This window comes from Felis catus, chromosome B2 (assembly GCF_018350175.1).
Source record: "Felis catus isolate Fca126 chromosome B2, F.catus_Fca126_mat1.0, whole genome shotgun sequence".
NCBI classification, from domain to species: domain Eukaryota; kingdom Metazoa; phylum Chordata; class Mammalia; order Carnivora; family Felidae; genus Felis; species Felis catus.
The window spans coordinates 69,739,760-69,759,950 of NC_058372.1; the positions used below are offsets into that span (position 1 = coordinate 69,739,760).

General features: G+C 35.0%; 1 protein-coding gene and 1 long non-coding RNA gene across 2 annotated transcripts in view; one reads left to right on the forward strand and one right to left on the reverse strand.

Moving 5' to 3' along the window:
• The window catches only part of MEI4 (meiotic double-stranded break formation protein 4), a 202,754-nt gene that overhangs the window by 123,367 nt on the left and 59,196 nt on the right, over positions 1-20,191 (forward strand). The window contains exon 4 of the mRNA XM_006931862.3: positions 7,453-7,584. Within this exon, the coding sequence (XP_006931924.2) occupies positions 7,453-7,584 (132 nt within the window). The remainder of the gene's footprint in view (positions 1-7,452; positions 7,585-20,191) is intronic.
• Positions 1-20,191, reverse strand: part of LOC123385438 — a 241,742-nt gene that overhangs the window by 25,267 nt on the left and 196,284 nt on the right. The window lies entirely within an intron of this gene.

The window sequence follows — 20,191 nt, forward strand, 5'->3', positions numbered from 1 at the left end:
AAAAATCTGAACCTAACACTAGACTCTGCCCCTCACCATGTGAACTTAACATGTCTGAGTGTTATTTCCTTCCATTTAAAAAATGAGAAATGTAATTATCCAGGTTGTTGGGATACTAGATGGAGTGTCCCAACTCTTTTGTCTAGGCAGAAGAAAGCACATAATTCTTACTGTCCCCATAGTTTTTAGTTGGTTTTACTTGATTTTGTTCATTAGTAGCGTGAGATGAGTAAATAACAATAGAAACAGAGTGAATGAATGAATTTTCCAAGGCATGTCCCTAGACAGCCCTTCCACATGACCAGTTTCTGTCACTTGTTCTGTCATGATTATATACCTTTGATCTGAAAGTGTTTTCTTAACATTTATTTCACAGAATTCATTTGTGACCTTCCGAGCACTCACCTCTTTTCTGTTACTCTATAGAGGCAAGTACTACGATCTGCTATTAGAAGAACCCATGCAAATTATAATCCATTCTCTTTAGGAGCAGTTTATTCACCCATCCTGAAACTTATGTGGTCCCTACTGTATCTAAAAGAAATCCTAAGGGCTTGCTCAGAGTTCTTGTTGAAATCAACGTATTCTATGTCTGGGACTTCTTTTGATAAAACATAGCAACTCTATCATAATAGGACAGGAATTAAAGTTGGTGTGGCCTGACGTTATTCTTTAATTGATGCACCTTCCTAATGACTCTGTATGCTCTTCTACAAATTTTCTGCACAGCAGCATCCTAAAATTGTGCTAGAATCCACATATATTATTCCGTGGGTTGAGACAACTACTTTCATTTTTAAAAAATTCACATAGCCCTTCCTACTTCTATTCCTTTGTTGCCTTTTGTATGGTTTCTCAGTAATTATAATGGAATATATTATTAATTACATCTACAAGTACTTTGTGTACTTTAGGATAAATTTCTTCTACCTTTGAGTTCAGTTCAGGTAACTAGATTCTTACATACTCATTGAATATGAACCTTTAATTCTGCTTTATCATTTATATTTATTATGTTTGTTATCTCCAGACTGAAGATCATTCCTTTGAATGGGAAAAGTGAGAATAAAATAGATTTTTTTTGTCATGTGTTAACTCCATATCATTTTTTTCATGAGACTGCTCCATCTCGTCCTTGCTCTAAACCTAAGCAAATATTTGTTTGCCTTTTGATTTTTTAAGTCTTAATTTGTTTTGAAGCTCAATGATAAATATATCCTGATGTATATCAGTGCCTTACATAGTTTAATTTTTCCCCTTATACCTCTTTTTCCAGCAGTCAGTTGACCCATACGTGTGTGCTCAACTCTTTCTCAGGCTCTGGGCTCTCACCTGCACCATGGCAATGATTCAAAGGGCCATGGATAATTTCATTACAAATTAGCAGATTAGTAGTGCGTCTAAAAATTTTGACCTACCTTACATTCTAGTCCCAACAAATGTTTTCTGTGCCTTGTTCCCTCTCTGGCAGGCATGGAAACAGAGTTCCTGTCTTATTTCCGTCTTCTTGCTTCTCTGCATTGTCTGCCTTCCCAGTTTCTTACCAGCTACTTAAAACTGAGATCCTGCTGTCTACAGACAGATCATGGGTCTTCAAACGTGACCTTTTCTCAGAGCCTCCTTTCTTCTGTTGTACTCCCTTGCCAGGGTGCCTGTTACTTCTTGCTGTTCTTCTGATGTGGGCTGAACTTGTCTACTATTGTTGTCTTTCCAAACACACTTTGTAGGAGTTCCTCCCTGTGTTTATAAAGCCCAGGTCTTGCCTTTGGAAACTGCCAAGCTCTCTAGTTTGTAGATTTCCACTTAATGACACCTTTGAGAAGATTTCTGGAATACCGCCCCTGGTTTTATACATAGTTTTAGAGCAAAACCCTACTATAATACAGGCCTACTTGGAATTTTGCCTTAAAGAATTGGACTGTACCATGTGTCAGTCATAGTTTTGACCAACAATAGAGCTTGATCTAAGCATTCTTGGTCAATGCCTTGTTTTTCCTAATTTTCACTTATTTTTTTTTATTTTTTTTAACGTTTATTTATTTTTGAGACAGAGAGAGACAGAATATGAATGGGGGAGGGACAGAGAGAGAGGGAGACACAGCCCAGAGCCCAACGCGGGGCTCGAACTCACGGACTGCGAGATCGTGACCTGAGCTGAAGTCGGACGCTTAACCGACTGAGCCACCCAGGCGCCCCTATTTTTTCTTTTTTAAACTGAGAAGTATTCTTAGAAGATAGGCACACTCTTAGAGTCTCTTATCACTGTAGTCACAAAGAGATTAAATTCTTTGGCAACTAAAGCCTAAGGAAAGATTCTGCCAGTCTTTCCCTATAGTGTTTTCCCTCTGGCATGTTAGTCCAGACCTCAGTCATACCTGTGCTTCTTCTCCTTGAAAGAAACAATGGGGTGGAGGAGGTATGAGCTCTCCTGCAGATGTGATGGAAAAAGAGAGAGAGGAGGGAGGGAGAGAGAGAGAGAGAGAGAGAGAGAGAGAGAGAGAGAGAGAGAGAGAGAAAGAGATCTTTCTATCTGGTTATCTTCTTTCCTTAGAGTTAAAAATAGCTAACATTCATTACAAATATTTCCATGTATTAACTCATTTATTTTTCAGAACAAGCCTGGGAAATAGTAGCTATTCTTATCCTCCTTTTACAGGTGAGAAAACTAAGCTACAGAGAAGTATAGTAGATTACTAGTGGTCACATAGGTAGTAAATTGCTGAGTTAGGTTTTGAACAGGCAGTCTGGCCTCAGAGTCTGATCTCTTTTATGTAATATGTGTATATCTATATCTATCTATATATATATATAGATAGAGCATGTGCAAACAAGAGAGAGATTTAGGTTTATTTATTTATATACTTACTTACATATGAATTCAATAAAGCTTTTTCCCTTGTTCAAACTTCCCCAAACTATCAATAGCAAAACTGTACTTGGAAGACATAATGTACCAATTCTCTATAGAAACAAAAATCTGTAGACCTCTTCTCAAAAGGAAAGATTCAAAGGGTCAATCATTTCATGTGATGTGAGGTGATGTGATGTGATTTTATGTGATGATGTGATAATCATGCCTATGCCAGTTCCATCACAATGTGTTGAAGTTCATGGACTAAATTATAAAGTGAGCCACTGCCAAAATGCCATACCTACACACACACACACACACACACACACACACACACACACACACAAAGAGAAAAATGACCCTCCATGGCCTTCAGTTGTACAACTTGTTATAAATCTACAATTTATATTAACTTTCTTCCTCCACTGAAGTTATACCCTCCACTTGTCCTTAGCCAGAACCTCAATTAATTGGATTTACCCACAGTTTCATCTCTGAAGGATCTGGCCTTTTGGTGGTCTTGCCTCATGAGGTTGCTATAATATTCTATTTACTTACATTACTTGGACATTCATACCAGGTAACGCCTGGCTTCCAAATACAATCTTCCCTGCTGCCATTGTGTTTTAAATGCCTGTTTTTCTCAACCAGAGATCAATTGCTCTAGCCAACATAGGAATGTCCTATTTGCTATTGATAGGGTGGCACAAAGAACTTCATATAGCCAGGTGGAAATTTCAGCCTCCAATTCATGAAACAATTGTGGGGTTCTTTAGTAGAAACCATTCTTACTTGTTTATTTAGACTTCTAAGCCAGAATCCAGTCACAAGGGTGTAAAGAATACTTTACCAATGAATCATTAGATGTAACATTAAGAGTTCTCAGTCTCTTTCATACCTTGGTTCCTGAACTCATGTATTCTGGGTATCAGAGAAAGAGCATCATATATTTGTCACTGGTTTAGAACATAAATTTCTTATAACTCAACCTTATAAGGAGTGGTATTCTAGTTGGAACTAACTGTTCAAGCACCACTTCTGCTTTTATTTCCTGCTTGATCATGATTTTATATATAGTGTAGCTACTTGATGACAGAGTGTTGCTGTGTATAACTGACTTTAGGTACCACTGTTCAAATGAGCAGCTTTGGGCATATGTGACTGATCGGTGTCCCATGATCAGGCAGTTATTTAATCTCTTGTAGGACCAAATAGTTATATGTATGTGTGTGTGTGCGTGTGTAAGATTATACTTATTTGCCAAGAAAGGTTTGACTTTCTTCCCAAACCAAGTGTAATTTTCTTTGTGATTTTCTTATTACAATCAGCTACAGGCTTCATAAAGTTACTGATGAACTCCAAGAACGTTAGATATCATTGTTGTCAGGCCCAAGTAGCAGAGCTTCCTGTTCCTCAACTTAGACCAGCTAGAGATCTTTATATGACTCTGGGCTCTTCTCAAAGTTTATAGACAGGATTTACTCAGTGTTTCCATCCAAATGGTAAGCCTAAATGAATATATGCTTCCCCAAATATCCACAAATTTCCATCAAGTATTAATATGTTTTTATTACTGATAGGAAATACATACAAAAGCAACCTGTTTTTTCACTTTGAAGGGGTATTCTAACATGCATCAGACCCAGAAACGTCCCAGGTGTATCAGGTACCTGAATCCTGGGGTCCACTCTCTTGTAATGCATGTTTTTTAACCAGGGACTTTTAAAAAATTGCCATATCAACATGATATCAATAAAGTATACCAGCATGATGTTCTGTGGAATGTTTTCATGATCACAGTCCTACGAACTAAGTAATGACACAGAGCCCAGCAAGTTGACATGGCCTTAAATAGGACAGAAAAATTATACTGAATGTCTCATTAGGTGAATGCAAGCTGCTTCATTCTATCCTTATTGGGATAATAAAATATATTCCCAGATTAAGACCTGTCTAACAATATCAGAAGCAGTGTTGATTGTGCTAAGAAAGGAACTACAACTGGAACAGAACTACCCCTGATGAAATCTGTGCTAATTCACTGCCATTCTCCAAGATCCTTCTATCGTTTACACAGATCAGATAGGCAAATGTATTGAACATGTGGTAGGAATTTCCGCCTCTGCGTATTTCAAGACTTAAATGTCAGCACTGGGTTCTGTGAATCCTCCAGTGGAATATGTAGATCAACGCACATTTGATTTGGCTGAGTTCACACGTATTTGAGAAGGCTGAGTTTACAAGAATGACTCCCAAACCACTAAGCCACCAAGGTAGCATCCTACTGCTTCCATCAGGATTAAGAATTTGCAAAAGTAGGAAGCTTTGAACCAGCTGCAGGATGAGCCAAAACCATGTCCCCTCTGCCAGTCGTCACTAACAGAATGCATGCTGCCCTGCTTCTCTTCTTCCGTAATGTTCTTCTAAATAAAAATCTCAAGTGAGTACTTCCGATGGGCAGAACTCAAATAATATCCAAAATTCTAACTGCACAGGAATCTGGGGGAAATTATTAATAACTTTCCAGTCCCTGAAATACAGGAAGATGTGCTAGAGTAGAAAAAGATAGCATAAGTATTGAATGAGACCTTCCATGTTTTCCACCACAGTAGCCACTTGTATATTGTATGATATAAGCCCTAGCCTCCAGGCCAGCCTCTTTCAAAAGTTCCACTGTGTTTTCAAAAGGGCAAGTGTCAATTAAAATGTAAAAAAGTATAGAGGCCATTTTTATAAAACGTTAACAGAATTTTACATTACCTTAACAGTTATATACTTAGTCTTTGTTCTCTTACAAACCTCAGTCATATTGGGGAGACAGTAACAATTCCTATCTAGATTCTGGAAAAGGTGTTTATGATGAACTTTTCTTCTTATCAGTGTTCTCTAATAGGATTGTATTAACTCTAGAAAAAACATTTATTTTTATTTTATTACTAGTATTTAACTTTTCAGGGTTCAATAAATTAAATTTCTGTATCCTTCAGTGCTTTTACATTATAACATGTGACACTTATTGAACACTTATTCAATGCCTGGCACTGTGTTAACCATTTTTACTGTCTAAATTAATATGCACAACAGCTGAAGTGGGTGCTTTCACAATCATTATTTTGCAGGTGTGGAAGCTCAAACATTAAAAAAGGTAACTTGCTAGTAAAAGTTAATAAGCAGTAGAGGTGACATTTGACTCAGGCAGTTAGGTTCCAGAGTCCACAAACCTAACCTTGTTAATACCCTCATAATTTCATTCCCACTGTCTGAAGTACCTTTTATTTTACTGTGAATTTGTTCTGCACTTTATCTCCTAAAGAATTAAATATTAAGAAAAGACATAAGTACAACTAAAGCATCAGTGGAATACTCAACAGAAATTTTTTTAGAGTTTATATAGGAGTATTCTCTTTTCAGGTACAAACAAAAATGTGAAAAATCTGCAAAAAACTGGCAGTGGAGAGCTACAGAGGGTGTCTTAGCCAGTTACATTATTAAGAAATAATAATGATAAATAACTATGATTTCTTATGGTAACAAATCAATGTGGTTTTAGTATTGAGTTGACAAGTTGACTTAGGAAACTATTACTAAGAACTAGTTACATAAATCTGTATTTATAATAGAAATTTCTTTTGAACTCTAATATGTTCACCATTTTACTGTCATTGATTAAATTTTAAGGTGTATTATTAAAATATCTATTTGAGAAATATCTACATTAAGTGTTTATCTTAAAGGACACAGGTGACATTTCCTAATTTCATAGACCATTATTTACTTAACATTATCATTTAAACATTTTATATACAAAAGCAATGTCTCCTTAATATGACTTTAACATGGCAAGGTATGTGCTATTTCTTTAAGATACTTCTGAAGCTTCCTTTCTCCAAAATATATTAAAGGGTATATTTAATGAAGTTCCAGCTATGATTTATACATAACTTTAATGTGATTTATAATCAGATGGCCTTTCTCTTAATAATTGTATGGGATATAGTTTGTTGTCTCCTAATGTCCTTTTATATTTGTTTAGTCGTGAGTACTTTTTGCTGCCTCTAGATGAAAATTTATAGTTCTACATTTTTCACCTCTCTGTCAAATGCCTCTCTCCTGACTTATGGAGAATAGAGAAGTCCTTCTACCTGTCTCTCCAGTGTGGAGTTGAGATTCATAGTGTACCAACAGCTATCCCAAAAGACATTTTCAAACTCCATTCTTTCACTTTTTATATATATCTATATCTATCCTTATTCCTAGTAGATAAGCACTTAAGAGTTTTATCATCTCTTTTATTTTTTTATTCATTCATTATATATATGGTCTATCATCTAAATATAATTATTTATTTTGATATTTCAGCTAAAACTTATATTTCAGCACTTTGTCATACATTTCAAAATATTAATTGCTATAGAAGATATTACTTATATAGTTATAATGTGTCTATTTCACAGTTTCACTTAAGACTGACCCAGAATTATGTTGACACTTTTTATACTCCTGACAGTATGAATTCAGTAATGAAGTCTTAGAAAATGCCCACTAAATATATTTTGACTTGACTTGATAGAAAGTAGAAACCTATTCATTTTTATCTTTAGTTTCAGGTGCAGCACCATGTGTCTCAGAGTCTGGTAACCCTGGGAAGTTGCAGCTTGTTGAGAAAATCTATAATATCTCAGCTTTTATCAGAAGTAAACAGCTTCACTGACATTCTGGGTACCATCAATCAGGTACATGTAACCCGAAACTGTAACTCTTATTTATTTAATACAGCTATAGACTTTTCTTTCTTTTCTCCTCTCTATTCTTCTTGCCCGGCTGATATTTTAGTTTCATTACCTTTTTTCCCCAAAGTATGTGAATAAAATTACTGTCTACTAAAATTGTAAAGATATTTTCAGAAAATAGTTTTCAAAATAATACCATCTTATCATCCTTACATGCATATATGTGCCAAAGGTACCACTGGTGACAAGGAATGCTTAGATGAATGGCCTTAAATCTCTCTAATCAGGCGTCATGTTCCTAGAGCAAAACATTGAGAGGAAAGTGAATAGGAAAGGATGCTGTATGAAGACCAGCCTCTAACCAGTGGTTTTTATTTCTAATTGCTCATGAGAATCATCTGGTTAACTTTTAAATACCCTATTGTTAAGCCATATGCTAGTTTGGTCAAAAGGAAGTATCTGGATTTAAGATGCAGGTATTGGTATTATTAAAGCTCTTCAGGCATCCCAATTTGCAGCCAGGGTTGAAAACCCGTGCTCTCAGCTCTCTTATCTGTGCAAACTCTTACATCAATGCTGACAAACGTGTCTGAGGAACAGAAGTCATTCCTTTATTTTCATGTTGATACTGGTATATCATGTGTTCACTTTGCCAACTTTTAATACCATTACTGTCTCTGTGATAGAATGAAGCACAATTAAAGGAAATCAGAGACAGGAAGAAATGTTTGGGTAAAAAAGAAAAAATTTAATTAGAAAAATATGTATATAATTTTACATAATATTTCACCGATTGCTTACGTCTAAGTTCCCTACATTTAATAATATATTCCAAAAATACCATTTAATCTAATTTAATTCGGTGAATGACATGATAAATCATCTAGGTGACTACTAAATGGTAAACTCTCTTAAGTGCTCTGTTAGATTTTTTTAAGTAATTGTTACTGGTATTAAGGGGCTAAAAGTGCATTTGAGAAAGAAAGAAGACACATTTACTAAATTGAAAAAAAACAGTGAAGTGCTAAAACACTTGCTGGTGTTTGTAGAAGCTCCAACATCAAGGAAGTGATCAAGGTAGGTTGCAGGTCCCTGAAAAGATGTCATGGAAAAGAAACAACTTGAAAAATGTATTTGAAAAGCAGAAGATAACAGAAAATAGAGGCACTGGCTGTACTTTTTAAAATGTGTGCCCAGCATTCTGAAAGTGCAAGGTAAGGTCATGGAATTTAAAAACAGGAAGCCATGTGGGAAATGACTTGATGAAATTAGATTGCTTGTATGGAAAATAACAAAGTACAGACAAGAAATTTTTATTTACATATTCTCATTTAATTTTCATGAATCTCCATGAAGTAATTGTACCTTTTACCTAATATATAGATAAAGAAATAAAACCTTAGAGTGGTTAAGCAACTTGACCAAGATTGCAGAAAGAACATATGCTAAAGCCATAATTCAAACCCAGGCATCTTGATTGTTAAATCACTTGGGAAGAAGGATAACAATGGAACAATAACTACTTTCTGGCAGGTGATAAATAGGGTATTAACATGCTTTACATAAATTTTCTCCATCAAGGAGACAAGGAAACTATTAGTTGGTGAGGAAACAATTAGTTGGTTTCCTTGTTTAAAGACAAGGAAACTATTAGTTGGCATTCTTATAGTATATGACAATATCCACGTCAGCCATTTTAAGCAGAAAGGATGCATGAGTAGCTATGGATTGTTGAGAGGGCTGAGGAAAGAAATTTCAGGCTGTACTTTCATGAATGACTCCCATAATCACACAGCAGAACTTGACTACCAAAGGAGTTGCTGCTTTGCCATCATGACCAGGAAGCTTCTTAATAAATCAAGGAGATGCTGCTATAGTCACAGGTTCCAGAAAACAGCCCTGCCAGAATGTACAACAGACAAATGTGTGACCTGTGCTGTACCTGTCTCACTATGTGATTCAGTTTGAACTACAAAGTTTTTGTGAGTGAATTTGTTTCTAAACCAACTTTATATTCATAACCCTACCAGCAAGAGAGTATAGGAAATGTAGTTTAACAAAATACCGAGGAGAAGGTTCAAGATGTCAAGGTAGGAAGATCCTGAGCTTACCTCCTCTCATGGACACACCATGCAATAACTACATATAGAGCAACTGTATTGGAGAAGAAACTGAAGACTATCAGAACAACTTTAACACAGCTAAGATATAAAGAAAAAGCCACATCAAAAAGAATAGGGGCAGAGAGGTAGTCTGGTTGGGACCCAGACCCCCAGCACACCATCCCACAAATAGGAGAGATAACACAGGTGTGGAGGTCCTTCCTGAAGAGTGAAGTTAAAGTCCACATTGAGCACCTCCTCCCTTCAAGGATATGTACCAGAAAGTTCCCTTAATATCTGGCTTTGAAAATCAGTAGGGCTTAGCTTCAGGAGAGCTGGAGGTCTGTAGGATTGGCCTGCAGACAATCTTACTTATTCTTGGACCCAACACAGAGGCAGCAGTTCGTAAAGTACCTGGGCCTTAAGTGAAGGACATTTATCGACTACTTTTAGGGCATGCTGAAGGGTCAGGGATCTGTAGGAACGTTCTCTGGGGACAGAAGTATTGGCAGGCACAATTGTTCTTATCCTTCTTCAGCCTAGTTGGCCCATGCCAGTTCTGAACACTCTCCATCAACCTTGATAGCACTGTGTGACCCACCCTGGTGTTCTGTGGCTGCCCTGACCAAACCCACCTACCCTGGCAGCTGCCCTTCCAATGTGGCTCCCACCCTGCCATACATGGTGGGCAGCCTTATCCAGGATCGGGACTCCTTCAAAGCAACTTCTGCCTCAGAGAGGGAAGGAAGAGCCCTACCCAGCAACAAATCCACAACACTTGCCACCAGGCCTCCCAGCCAGCAACACCAAGAACTAAACCCACCCATCAGTATGCCCACAGCAGCTGCAGCTGGGACTCTTAACCAGCCACTGGGGACCACACACAGTCCACAAAGAGGACACCCACTGGAGTGCATTATTCTGAAGAACAGGAAGTATTGCATTTCTGTGCCCCAAAGAATGCCTTCAACATCAGTACACTACTTTCAAAACCAGGAAATATAGCTGACTACCTAAAACATAGAAACAAATGCAGAGAGCTAAGCAAAATGAAGAAACAGAGGAGTATGTTCCAAATGAAAGAACAAGACAAAACCTCAGGGGAAAAAACTAAGTAAAATTAACATAAGCAGTCTCCATTTTATAAAGAGTTCAAAGTAATAGTCACAAAGGTGCTCACTGAACTTGGGGGAAGAATGGATAAACACAGTGAAAGCTTTAACAAAGAGACAAACAACATAAAAAGGAACCAATCAGGGCTGAAAAATGCAATAACTGAAATGAAAAATACACTAGATGGAATCAACAGCAGATTAGAGGATGCAAAAGAATGGATCAGCAATCTGAAAGACAGGGTAGTATAAATCATACAAACTGAACAACAAAATGAAAAAATAATTTTAAAAATGAGGATAAGTTAAGGGACTTCTGGAATACCATCAAATGTATAACACTCACATTATAGGGATTCCAGAATAAGAGAGAGAAAAAGGGCCAGAAAAATTATTTGAAGCTGAAAACTTCCCTAACCTGTGGAAGGAAACAGATACTCAGATCCAGGAAGCATAGAGAATCCTAATAAAGATGAAGTCAAAGAGGTCTACACCAAGACATTAATAATCAAAATGTGAAAAATCAAAGATAAAATATTAAATGCAGCTAGAGAAAAGCAACTAGTTACATACAAGGAAACACCCATAAGACTATCAGCTTATGTTACAGCAGAAATTTTGTAGCCCAGAAGAGAGTGGCATGATATATTATTCAAAGTACTGAAAGGAAAAACACTACAACAAATAACATTCTACCCAGCAAGGCTATCATTCAGAATTAAAGGAAACATAAGTCATTTCCCATACAAAAGTTAAAGGAGTTTATTATCACTAAACCAGCCTTACAAAAAATGTTAAGTGTACTTATTTAAGTGGAAAAAGACAGAAGAAGAAGAAAATTATGAGATAAAAAATTTCACTGGTAAAAGAAAACATGGTAAAGGTAGTAAATTAATCACTTATAAAGCTACTATGAAGGTTAAAAGACAAAAGGAGTTAAGCCAGGTATATCTACAATAATTAGTTAAGGGATATACAAAATAAAAAATATGTCAAATATGTCAAATACATAAAATGTGGGGAGAAGGGTAAAAAATTTAGTGCTTTTACAATGTGTTCGAAGTTACCATCAAATTAGACTGAAGTATACTTAGGATGTTCTATATGAACCTTATAGTAACCACAAACCAAAAACATGTAATAGATACACAAAGAATAAAGAGAAAGGAATTCCAGTGTAACACTAAAAACATAATCAAACCACAAGGAAAGAGCAAGAGAAGAAGAAAGGAACAGAGAACTACAAAAACAACCAGAAAGCAATTAGGAGAATGGCAATAAGTGTATACTTATCAATAATTACTTTAAATGGAAATGATGTAAATGGACTACATACAGCAATAAAAAAACATAAGATGATTGAATGGATAAAGAAAAAAATAATAAACCCATTTATATGCTTCCTGAAAGAGACCCACTTCAGACCTAGAGACATCATGACTGAAAGTGAAGGAATGGAAAAGGATATTCCATGCAAATGGAATATGATTTCATTCATTTGTGGAATTTAAGAAACATAAAAGATAACATAGGGGAAGGGAAAAAAAAGCAAGATAAAAACAGAGCAGGAGACAAACCATAAAAGACTCTTAAATACAGAACAAACTGAGGGTTGATGGGGTGGGGGGTAGAGGGTGGAGATATAGGTTAAATGGGTGATGGACATTAAAGAGGGCACTTTATGGGATGAACACTGGGTGTCATATGTCAGAGATGAATCACTGGGTTCTATTCCTGAAGCCAAGAGTATACTGTATTTTAACTAACTTGAATTTAAATTTTAAAAAATCTGGGATAGAAATACGTATATCAGATAAAATGGCAAACAAGGGCATTGCATAATGACAGAAGGATTAATCCAAAAAAGGATGTAAGAATTGTGAATGCCCATGCACTCAACAAAGGAGCACTAAATATATAAATCAAATATTAAGAAACATGAAGGGAGAAATTCATAGTAGCACAACAATAATAGAGAAATTTAAGAGACCACTTACTTCAATGGATAGATCATACAGACAGGAAATTAATCAGGAGGCAGAGGATCTAAATGACACTTTGGACCAGATGGACTTAATAGACATATACAGAACACACCATCCAAAACACATTATTTTCAGGTGCTCATGGAGCATTCTCCAGGACAGATCACATGTTAGGCCACAAAACAAATCTTAATAAATTTAAGAAGATTGAAGTTATATCAAACATCTTTTTTTTTTTTTACCAAAACAGTATGAAACGAAATCAATTATAAGTAAAAGGTGAAAAAACACACCTGTGGATGTTAAACAACATACTACTAAACAACCAATGTGTCAATGAAGAAATTAAGAGGAAATAAAGTACATAGAGACAAATGAAAATGGAACGCAATGCTCTAAAATATTTAGGACAGTTTTAAGAGGCAAGTTCATAATGATACAGGCCTACCTCAAGAAATGAAAAAAAATCTCAAAAAACAATGTTAACATTACAGCTAAAGGAACTAGAAAAAGAAGAACCAAACAACCAAAAAAGCCCAAAGTCAGTAGAAGGAAGGGAATAATAAAAATAAAAATAGAAATAAATTAAATAGATACAAAAGAAAACACAAGAGAAAACATCAATAAAACTAAGAGTTCATTTTTTAAAAGATAAAATTAGCAAACCTTAACCCAGATTCATCAAGAAAAAAAGAGCGAGAGCTCAAATAAATAAAAACAGACAGAAGAGAAATTACAACCAGTACCACAGAAATACAAAGGGTCATAAGATAATACTATGAACAATTACATACCAACAATTTACACAAACTAGAAGAAATGCCTAAATTCCTAGAAACATACAATCTTCCAAGACTAAATCATGAAGAAACAGAATATCTGAACAGACCAATTGCTAGTAACAAAACAAAACTAGTCATCAGAGCTCTCAACAAACAAAAGTCTAGGACCAGATAGCTTCACAGGTGAATTATACCAAACATTTAAAGAAGAGTTAATACATATTCTCAAATTATTACAAAAATTGAGGAAGATGGAACACTTCTAAACTCATTTTACAAGGCCAGCATTACCCTGATACCAAAACCACAAAGACACACGAAAAAGAAAATTACAGGCCAATATTCCTAATGAACATAGATGCAAAAATCCTCAACAAAATGCTAGCAAACCAAACTCAACAATACATTAAAAATATCATACTCCATGGCCAACTGGGATTCATTCCAGGGATGCAAGGATGGTGTAACATCCACAAATCAATCAATGGGATACACCACATTAACAAACAAAGTATAAAAATCGTATCATCTCAATAGATGCAGAAAAAGCATTTGACAAAATTCATCATCATTTATGATTAAAAACTTTCAACAAAGGTAGGTGCAGAGGAAATGCATTGCAACATAATAAAGGTCATGTATGACAAACCACAGCTAACATACCTAAAGGTGAAAAGCTGAAAGCTATTAAGCTATTCCTCTAAGATCAGGAACAAGGATACCCATTATTCACTTCTTTCAACATACTGTAGGATGTTATATCTCTAGCAATTAGGCAAGAAAAGAAATAAAATACATCCAACTTAGAGCTAGAGAAGTAAAACTGTTGCTATTTGCAGATGACATGATACTATAGATAGAAAACCCTAAAGACTCTACCAAAAAACTATTAGAATGAATTCAGTAAAGTTGTAGGATACAAAATCAATAAACAAAAATCTGCTGTGTTTCTATATAATTATAATGAAGTATCAGAGAGAGAAATTAAGAAAAAAATCTCATTTAAAAATTGTATCAAAAAGAATACAGTATCAAGGAGTAAATTTAACCGAGGAGGAGAAAGACCAGTACACTGAAAATATAAGAAAGTCACTGGTGAAAGAAATTGAAAGTGACAGAAATAAATGGAAAGATATATTGTGTCCATAGGTTAGAAGAACTAATATTGTTAAAATATCCATACTACTCAAAGCAAAGTGTAGACTCAATGGAATCCCTATCAGAATTCTAATTAATTTTTTTCACAGAACTAGAATAAGTAATCATAAAATTTGTATGGAACCACAAAGGACCCCCAAAAGGCCAAAGCAGTCTCAAGAAATAAAAATATGTGAAGGTGTCACACTCCCAGATTTCAAACTGTACTAACAAAGCTATAATAATCAAAATAGTTATAGTACTTGTATAAAAAGCAACACATAGATCAATGGAACAGGATAGGGAGCCCAGAAATAAACTCACACTTATATGATCAATTAATCTATCACAAAGGAGACAAGAATATGCAATGGGGAAAAGACAGTCTCTTCAATAAATGGTGTTGAGAAAACTGGACAACTACATGCAAAATAATGAAGCTAGGGGCTCCTGTGTGGGTCAGTCAGTTAAGCGTCAGACTCTTGATTTCGGCTCAGGTCATGATCTCACAGTTCATGAGTTTGAGTTCCATATTGGACTGTATACTAACAACACAGAGTCTGCTTGGGATTTTCTGTCTCCTTTCACTCTGCCCCTCCCCAGCTTGTGCTCACTCTCCCTCTCAAAAATAAATAAATTAATAAAAATGAAATAAAAATGAAACTAGACCTCTTTCTTACACCATACACAAAAATAAGCTCAAAATGGTTTAAAGACTTAAATGTAAGACCTGAAAAAATAAGCTTCTAAAAGAAAATATACGTATTTCTGCTTTGACATCAGTCTAAGAAGTTTTCTCTTGGATATTTCTCCTCACGCACGATAAATGGTATGACATCAAACAAAAAGCTTGTGCACAGTGAAAGAAACCATTAACAAAATGAAGAAACAACCTACTGAATGGGAAAAGATACTTGTAAATGATATATTGGCTAAGGTGTTAATATCAAAAGAACTCCCACAACTCAATAACAACAATAAAATACTCACTTAAAAATGGGCATAGGATCTGAATAAACATTTTTGCAAAAAAGGCATACAGATAGCCAACAACAACATGAAAAGAAACTCAGCATTACTAATCATTGGGGAAATGCAAATCAAAACCACAGTGAGATATCACCTCACACCTATCAGAATGGCTGGTATCAAAAAGATAATAACAGGTGTTGCTGAGAATATAAGCAGGAGGACTCTCTCGTACTGATGGTAAGAATATAAGTTGGTGCAACGCCTATGGCTAGAAGTATCAAGGGTCTTCAAAAAATTAAAAATAGAATTACCGTATGAATAGCAGTGTCACTTCTGAGTATTTATTTGAACAAAATGATAACACTAATTTGAAAAGATATATATATATATATATGTATATATATATATATATATATATATATATATCCCTGTGTTCATTGCAGCATTATTTATAATAGCCAAGATATGAAAACCGCATATGTGTCAATTGATAAATGAATTGATAAGGAAGAGCTGGTATACACACAGCACACACAGCGGAATATTGCTCAGCGGGAAAAAATAAAAGAATGAAATCTTGCCATTCGTGACAACAGGGAGGGTGGTAGAAGGTATCATGCTAAGTGAAACAAATGAGACAGATAAAATCATATAAGTATGATTTAACTTATATGTGGAACCTAAAACAAAACAAATGGACAAACAAAACAAAAACAGACTCTTAGAGAACTGGCGGTTACCAGAATGAAGGGAGGTGAGAGGACGGGAAAAATGGGTGAAGGGGACTAAGAGGTACAACTTCAAGTTATGAAATAAATTTGTCATGGGAATGTAATGTATAACATAGAGAATATAGTCAATAATATTATAAATTTTATGAAGTAATAGATGGTAACTAGACCTATCATGATGATCATTTCCTAATGAAAAAAAAATATCAAATCACTGTCTTGTTTATCTGAAATTAATATACCATTGTTTGTCTATTATAATTCAACTAAAAAAGATAATGTAGTTTATGCTTTTTCAGCTTTATTACTCTAAAAAGATGACAGAATGGCTATTGATATAGTCAGTCCAGTATATAAGTCCATATATAAGGTTCAGAGATTCAGTAATATTCTTTTAAGAGATGGAATCAGAGTAGGACACAGGGCAGAACACAGAACACAGGGCAAAGGGTGTGAATAGAGGGAAGCCATTTATTTGGGACTGTCAATACAACAAAGCTTCCACAAGCAGCAAAAGAGATAACCACTGTATATAAGTGGTGTTATCCAAAGGGACTTGAGGAGAAATTTAATGTGAAGGAGAGAGGAGAATCACTGGAAAAGTTAATACTGTAAAACTAAGAGATAAGAAAAATGATGTTGTTGAGAAGAATTAGGTAATCAGGAAGGAATGTTTATTCATGAAGAGAATAAGTTTAGATACATTGAATTTGAGGAAAAAGTGAATTAATCTAAATGTAGGCACAGGGAAATATGAAATTAAAATTTGAAAGAAAGGAAAGGGGCATACCTAAAAATTTGGGAAATACCACAAATATATGGCAATCATGAAATCAGAAAGAGAACAGGGTCTCAGAGAAAAGTAAGGTGGAAATGGAAAGAATATATGAACAAAGAAAAGAAGACAAGCTTTATTTCAATATGTATGTTAGATGGCTGTTAAATGTCAGGCTTAAATGGTTTAAAATATTTGTCAGGAGCCTCTGGGTGGCTCGTCAGTTGAGCGTCCAACTCTTGATTTCAGCTCAGGTCATGATCTTGAGATTCATGAGATTGAGCCCCAATGTTGGGGCTTAGAGTGGAGCCTGCTTGGGATTCTCTCTCTCCCTCTCTCTCTGCTCTACCCATGCTCATGTGAACACGTTTTCTTTCTCTCTCTCTCTCTCTCTCTCACTGTGTGTGTGTGTCTCTCAAAATAAATGTAAAATAAAATAAAATTGTCAAATATACAGTAATATATATTTATTTCATATAATGTGGATTATGGGGAAAACCCATAAGTAAAAATATTAATGTTAATACCACACTACACTTTTATGTCTTTCCAGTTTTCTTTTTAACTCTTAAGAGTTTTTGGTCCCCAAAATATTTGTATCATACAGCACATAGTTTTGTATTCTGCTTTCTTGTGTAAAAGTATATCATTAGCACTGTTCATGATTTTGACTGACTAAAGTAATGTGATTTTTAGTGACTCAATAGTATTTTATGCTATTCACATTCTTCATTTATTTAGTCTTAACTGCATGCGACTGGTGATTTGCCCCCCAAACTTGCATATTAAGACGATTTTTTTAAAAAGCATATCTCTTTTTTTGAAAAGCATAGCTATCAAAATACCTAATTATTTAAAACAAATATAATTTCTTGGAGGTTCTAAAAAAGAATGTGAGGGACTTCTGGGTGGCTCAGTTGGTTAACTGTCCAACTTTGGCTCAGGTCATGAGCTCACGGTTTATAAGTTTTAGCCCAGTATGGAGTTGAACTGTTCAGGAGTACTGATGTAGGTATTATTTCTGGGTCATGGTCATGGAGAGAAGAAAATTGTGAAGAAGAGCTCGAGAAATTTACATAGAGGCTTTCTCGATTATTCGTTGACTACTAAGTTGCACCTGTGCAGGAAGACATTCCACAAGGCCAAAGAAGGAAAAACTGCTGAGAAAAGAACTACTGCCAAGAAGCTGTGAACTGAACAACGCACAAGTGGTTGGGACCATCCACATTCTATCCAGCCATAATGACAAGACCTTATTTAATACTCCGGGCATTGAGTAGAGACCCTAAACGTTTACAACTTAACCATATGGTAATGTATAGCCGTAGGATAAAAGCTATGGTAGAATGATTCTAACAAAGCTTAGAAACAAACTTTGAAAAGGATCTTGCTGATTCACAGCTAGTCGACAACATGATATCATTAATGTCTAGCATCCATTCAGAAATTTAAACATGTGAAGAAGAATGTATAACCCACAGCCATGAGGAAAAAAAAATCAGTTAATTGAAATAGAACCAGAAAGGACAGAAATATTAGAATTGGCATACAGGTCCCAACAGCTCTTATAAATATGTTAGAAGAAAACATGAATAATAAGGGGAAAAACAGGAAATTTAAATATAAAAATAAGAGCAGTATATATTGATAAAGCTATTAAAAACATAACAGGTCAGTATAAATATGAAAAAAAAATCTTTGCCAGTAATCAATAATTTAGGTTAACATACACATTCCTTGAAAGATTAAAATTCCCAAAACTGGTATTAGAAAACATAAATTACCCTATTCTAATTAAATATTGTATTTAAAATTATAAACCTTGCCACAAATACAACTCTAGTGCCAAATGTATTCTGCCATCATACATTTGAAGAAGAAATAATAGCACTCTTACACAAACTTTTTACAAGAGAGAGTAGGGAAGATTTCCTAACTCATTATGAGATCAGCATTGCCTCAGTATCAAAAACAAAGACAACACAAGAAAAACACAAACTCAGACCAGTATCTTCTATATTCATAGAAGTAAAAGCCTTACATATTAGTAAACAGAATCCAGCAACATATAAAAAGAATAATACATGATGATCAACTGGGATTTATCCCAGGAATGAAATGTTTTCACATTCATAAAACAATGAATATAATCCACAGTATTAACAGACTTACCAAGAAAATTCATGTGATCTCAGTATATGCAGAAAAGGCACTTTGCAAAATTCACCACCCTTTCATGACTTAAAAAAACAAAAACAAAAACAAAACATATAAGAATAGAAGGAAAATTTCTAAACACGATCAAAGTTTTTTTCTATGAGAAACCTCCAGAAATACCCAGTGGTAAAAAAGACTGGATGTTTTTCTCCCAAAACTGTAAATCAGGTATGGATAGTCTCTCTCATCACTTCTATGTAGCCCTGTGCTAGAGATCCCAGCCATTTCAATTAGGCTAATGTACTTTTAGGAAGGATGAAGTAGAACTATATTTACAGTCAACATGATCAGGAATATAGAAAATCTTAGTTTACAGAAAGCTACCAAATAGATAATATTGAAATAGAACCACCCACATATGGTTAATGAATTTTAGACATAGCTAAGGTAATCCAATTGAGAAAGTATGGACCAAAAACAACTGAATAAGCAAAAGATTTGAACACAGAAAAGAAGATATTCTAATGGCCAATAAATACATGAATAACACACAATATCATCAGTCATCAGAGAAATGCACTGAACGAACACTGGCCAGAATGGCTAAAATTACAAAGACTAATACTAAATTTTGGTGGGGTTGTAGGAGCTCATAAATTGCTACTGGGAACGTAAAGCAGACTGGCAGTTTCTCAGAAAGTTAATTATACACTTACCATATGGCTGAGCAATTCAACAACTATGTTGACATAAACAGCTGTTCAGGAATGTACATAGCATTTTTAATTTTGAGTATCAATCTGGAAGTAACTCATATCTCCATTGACCGGAGAATCAATAAGCAAATTATCTTCTAC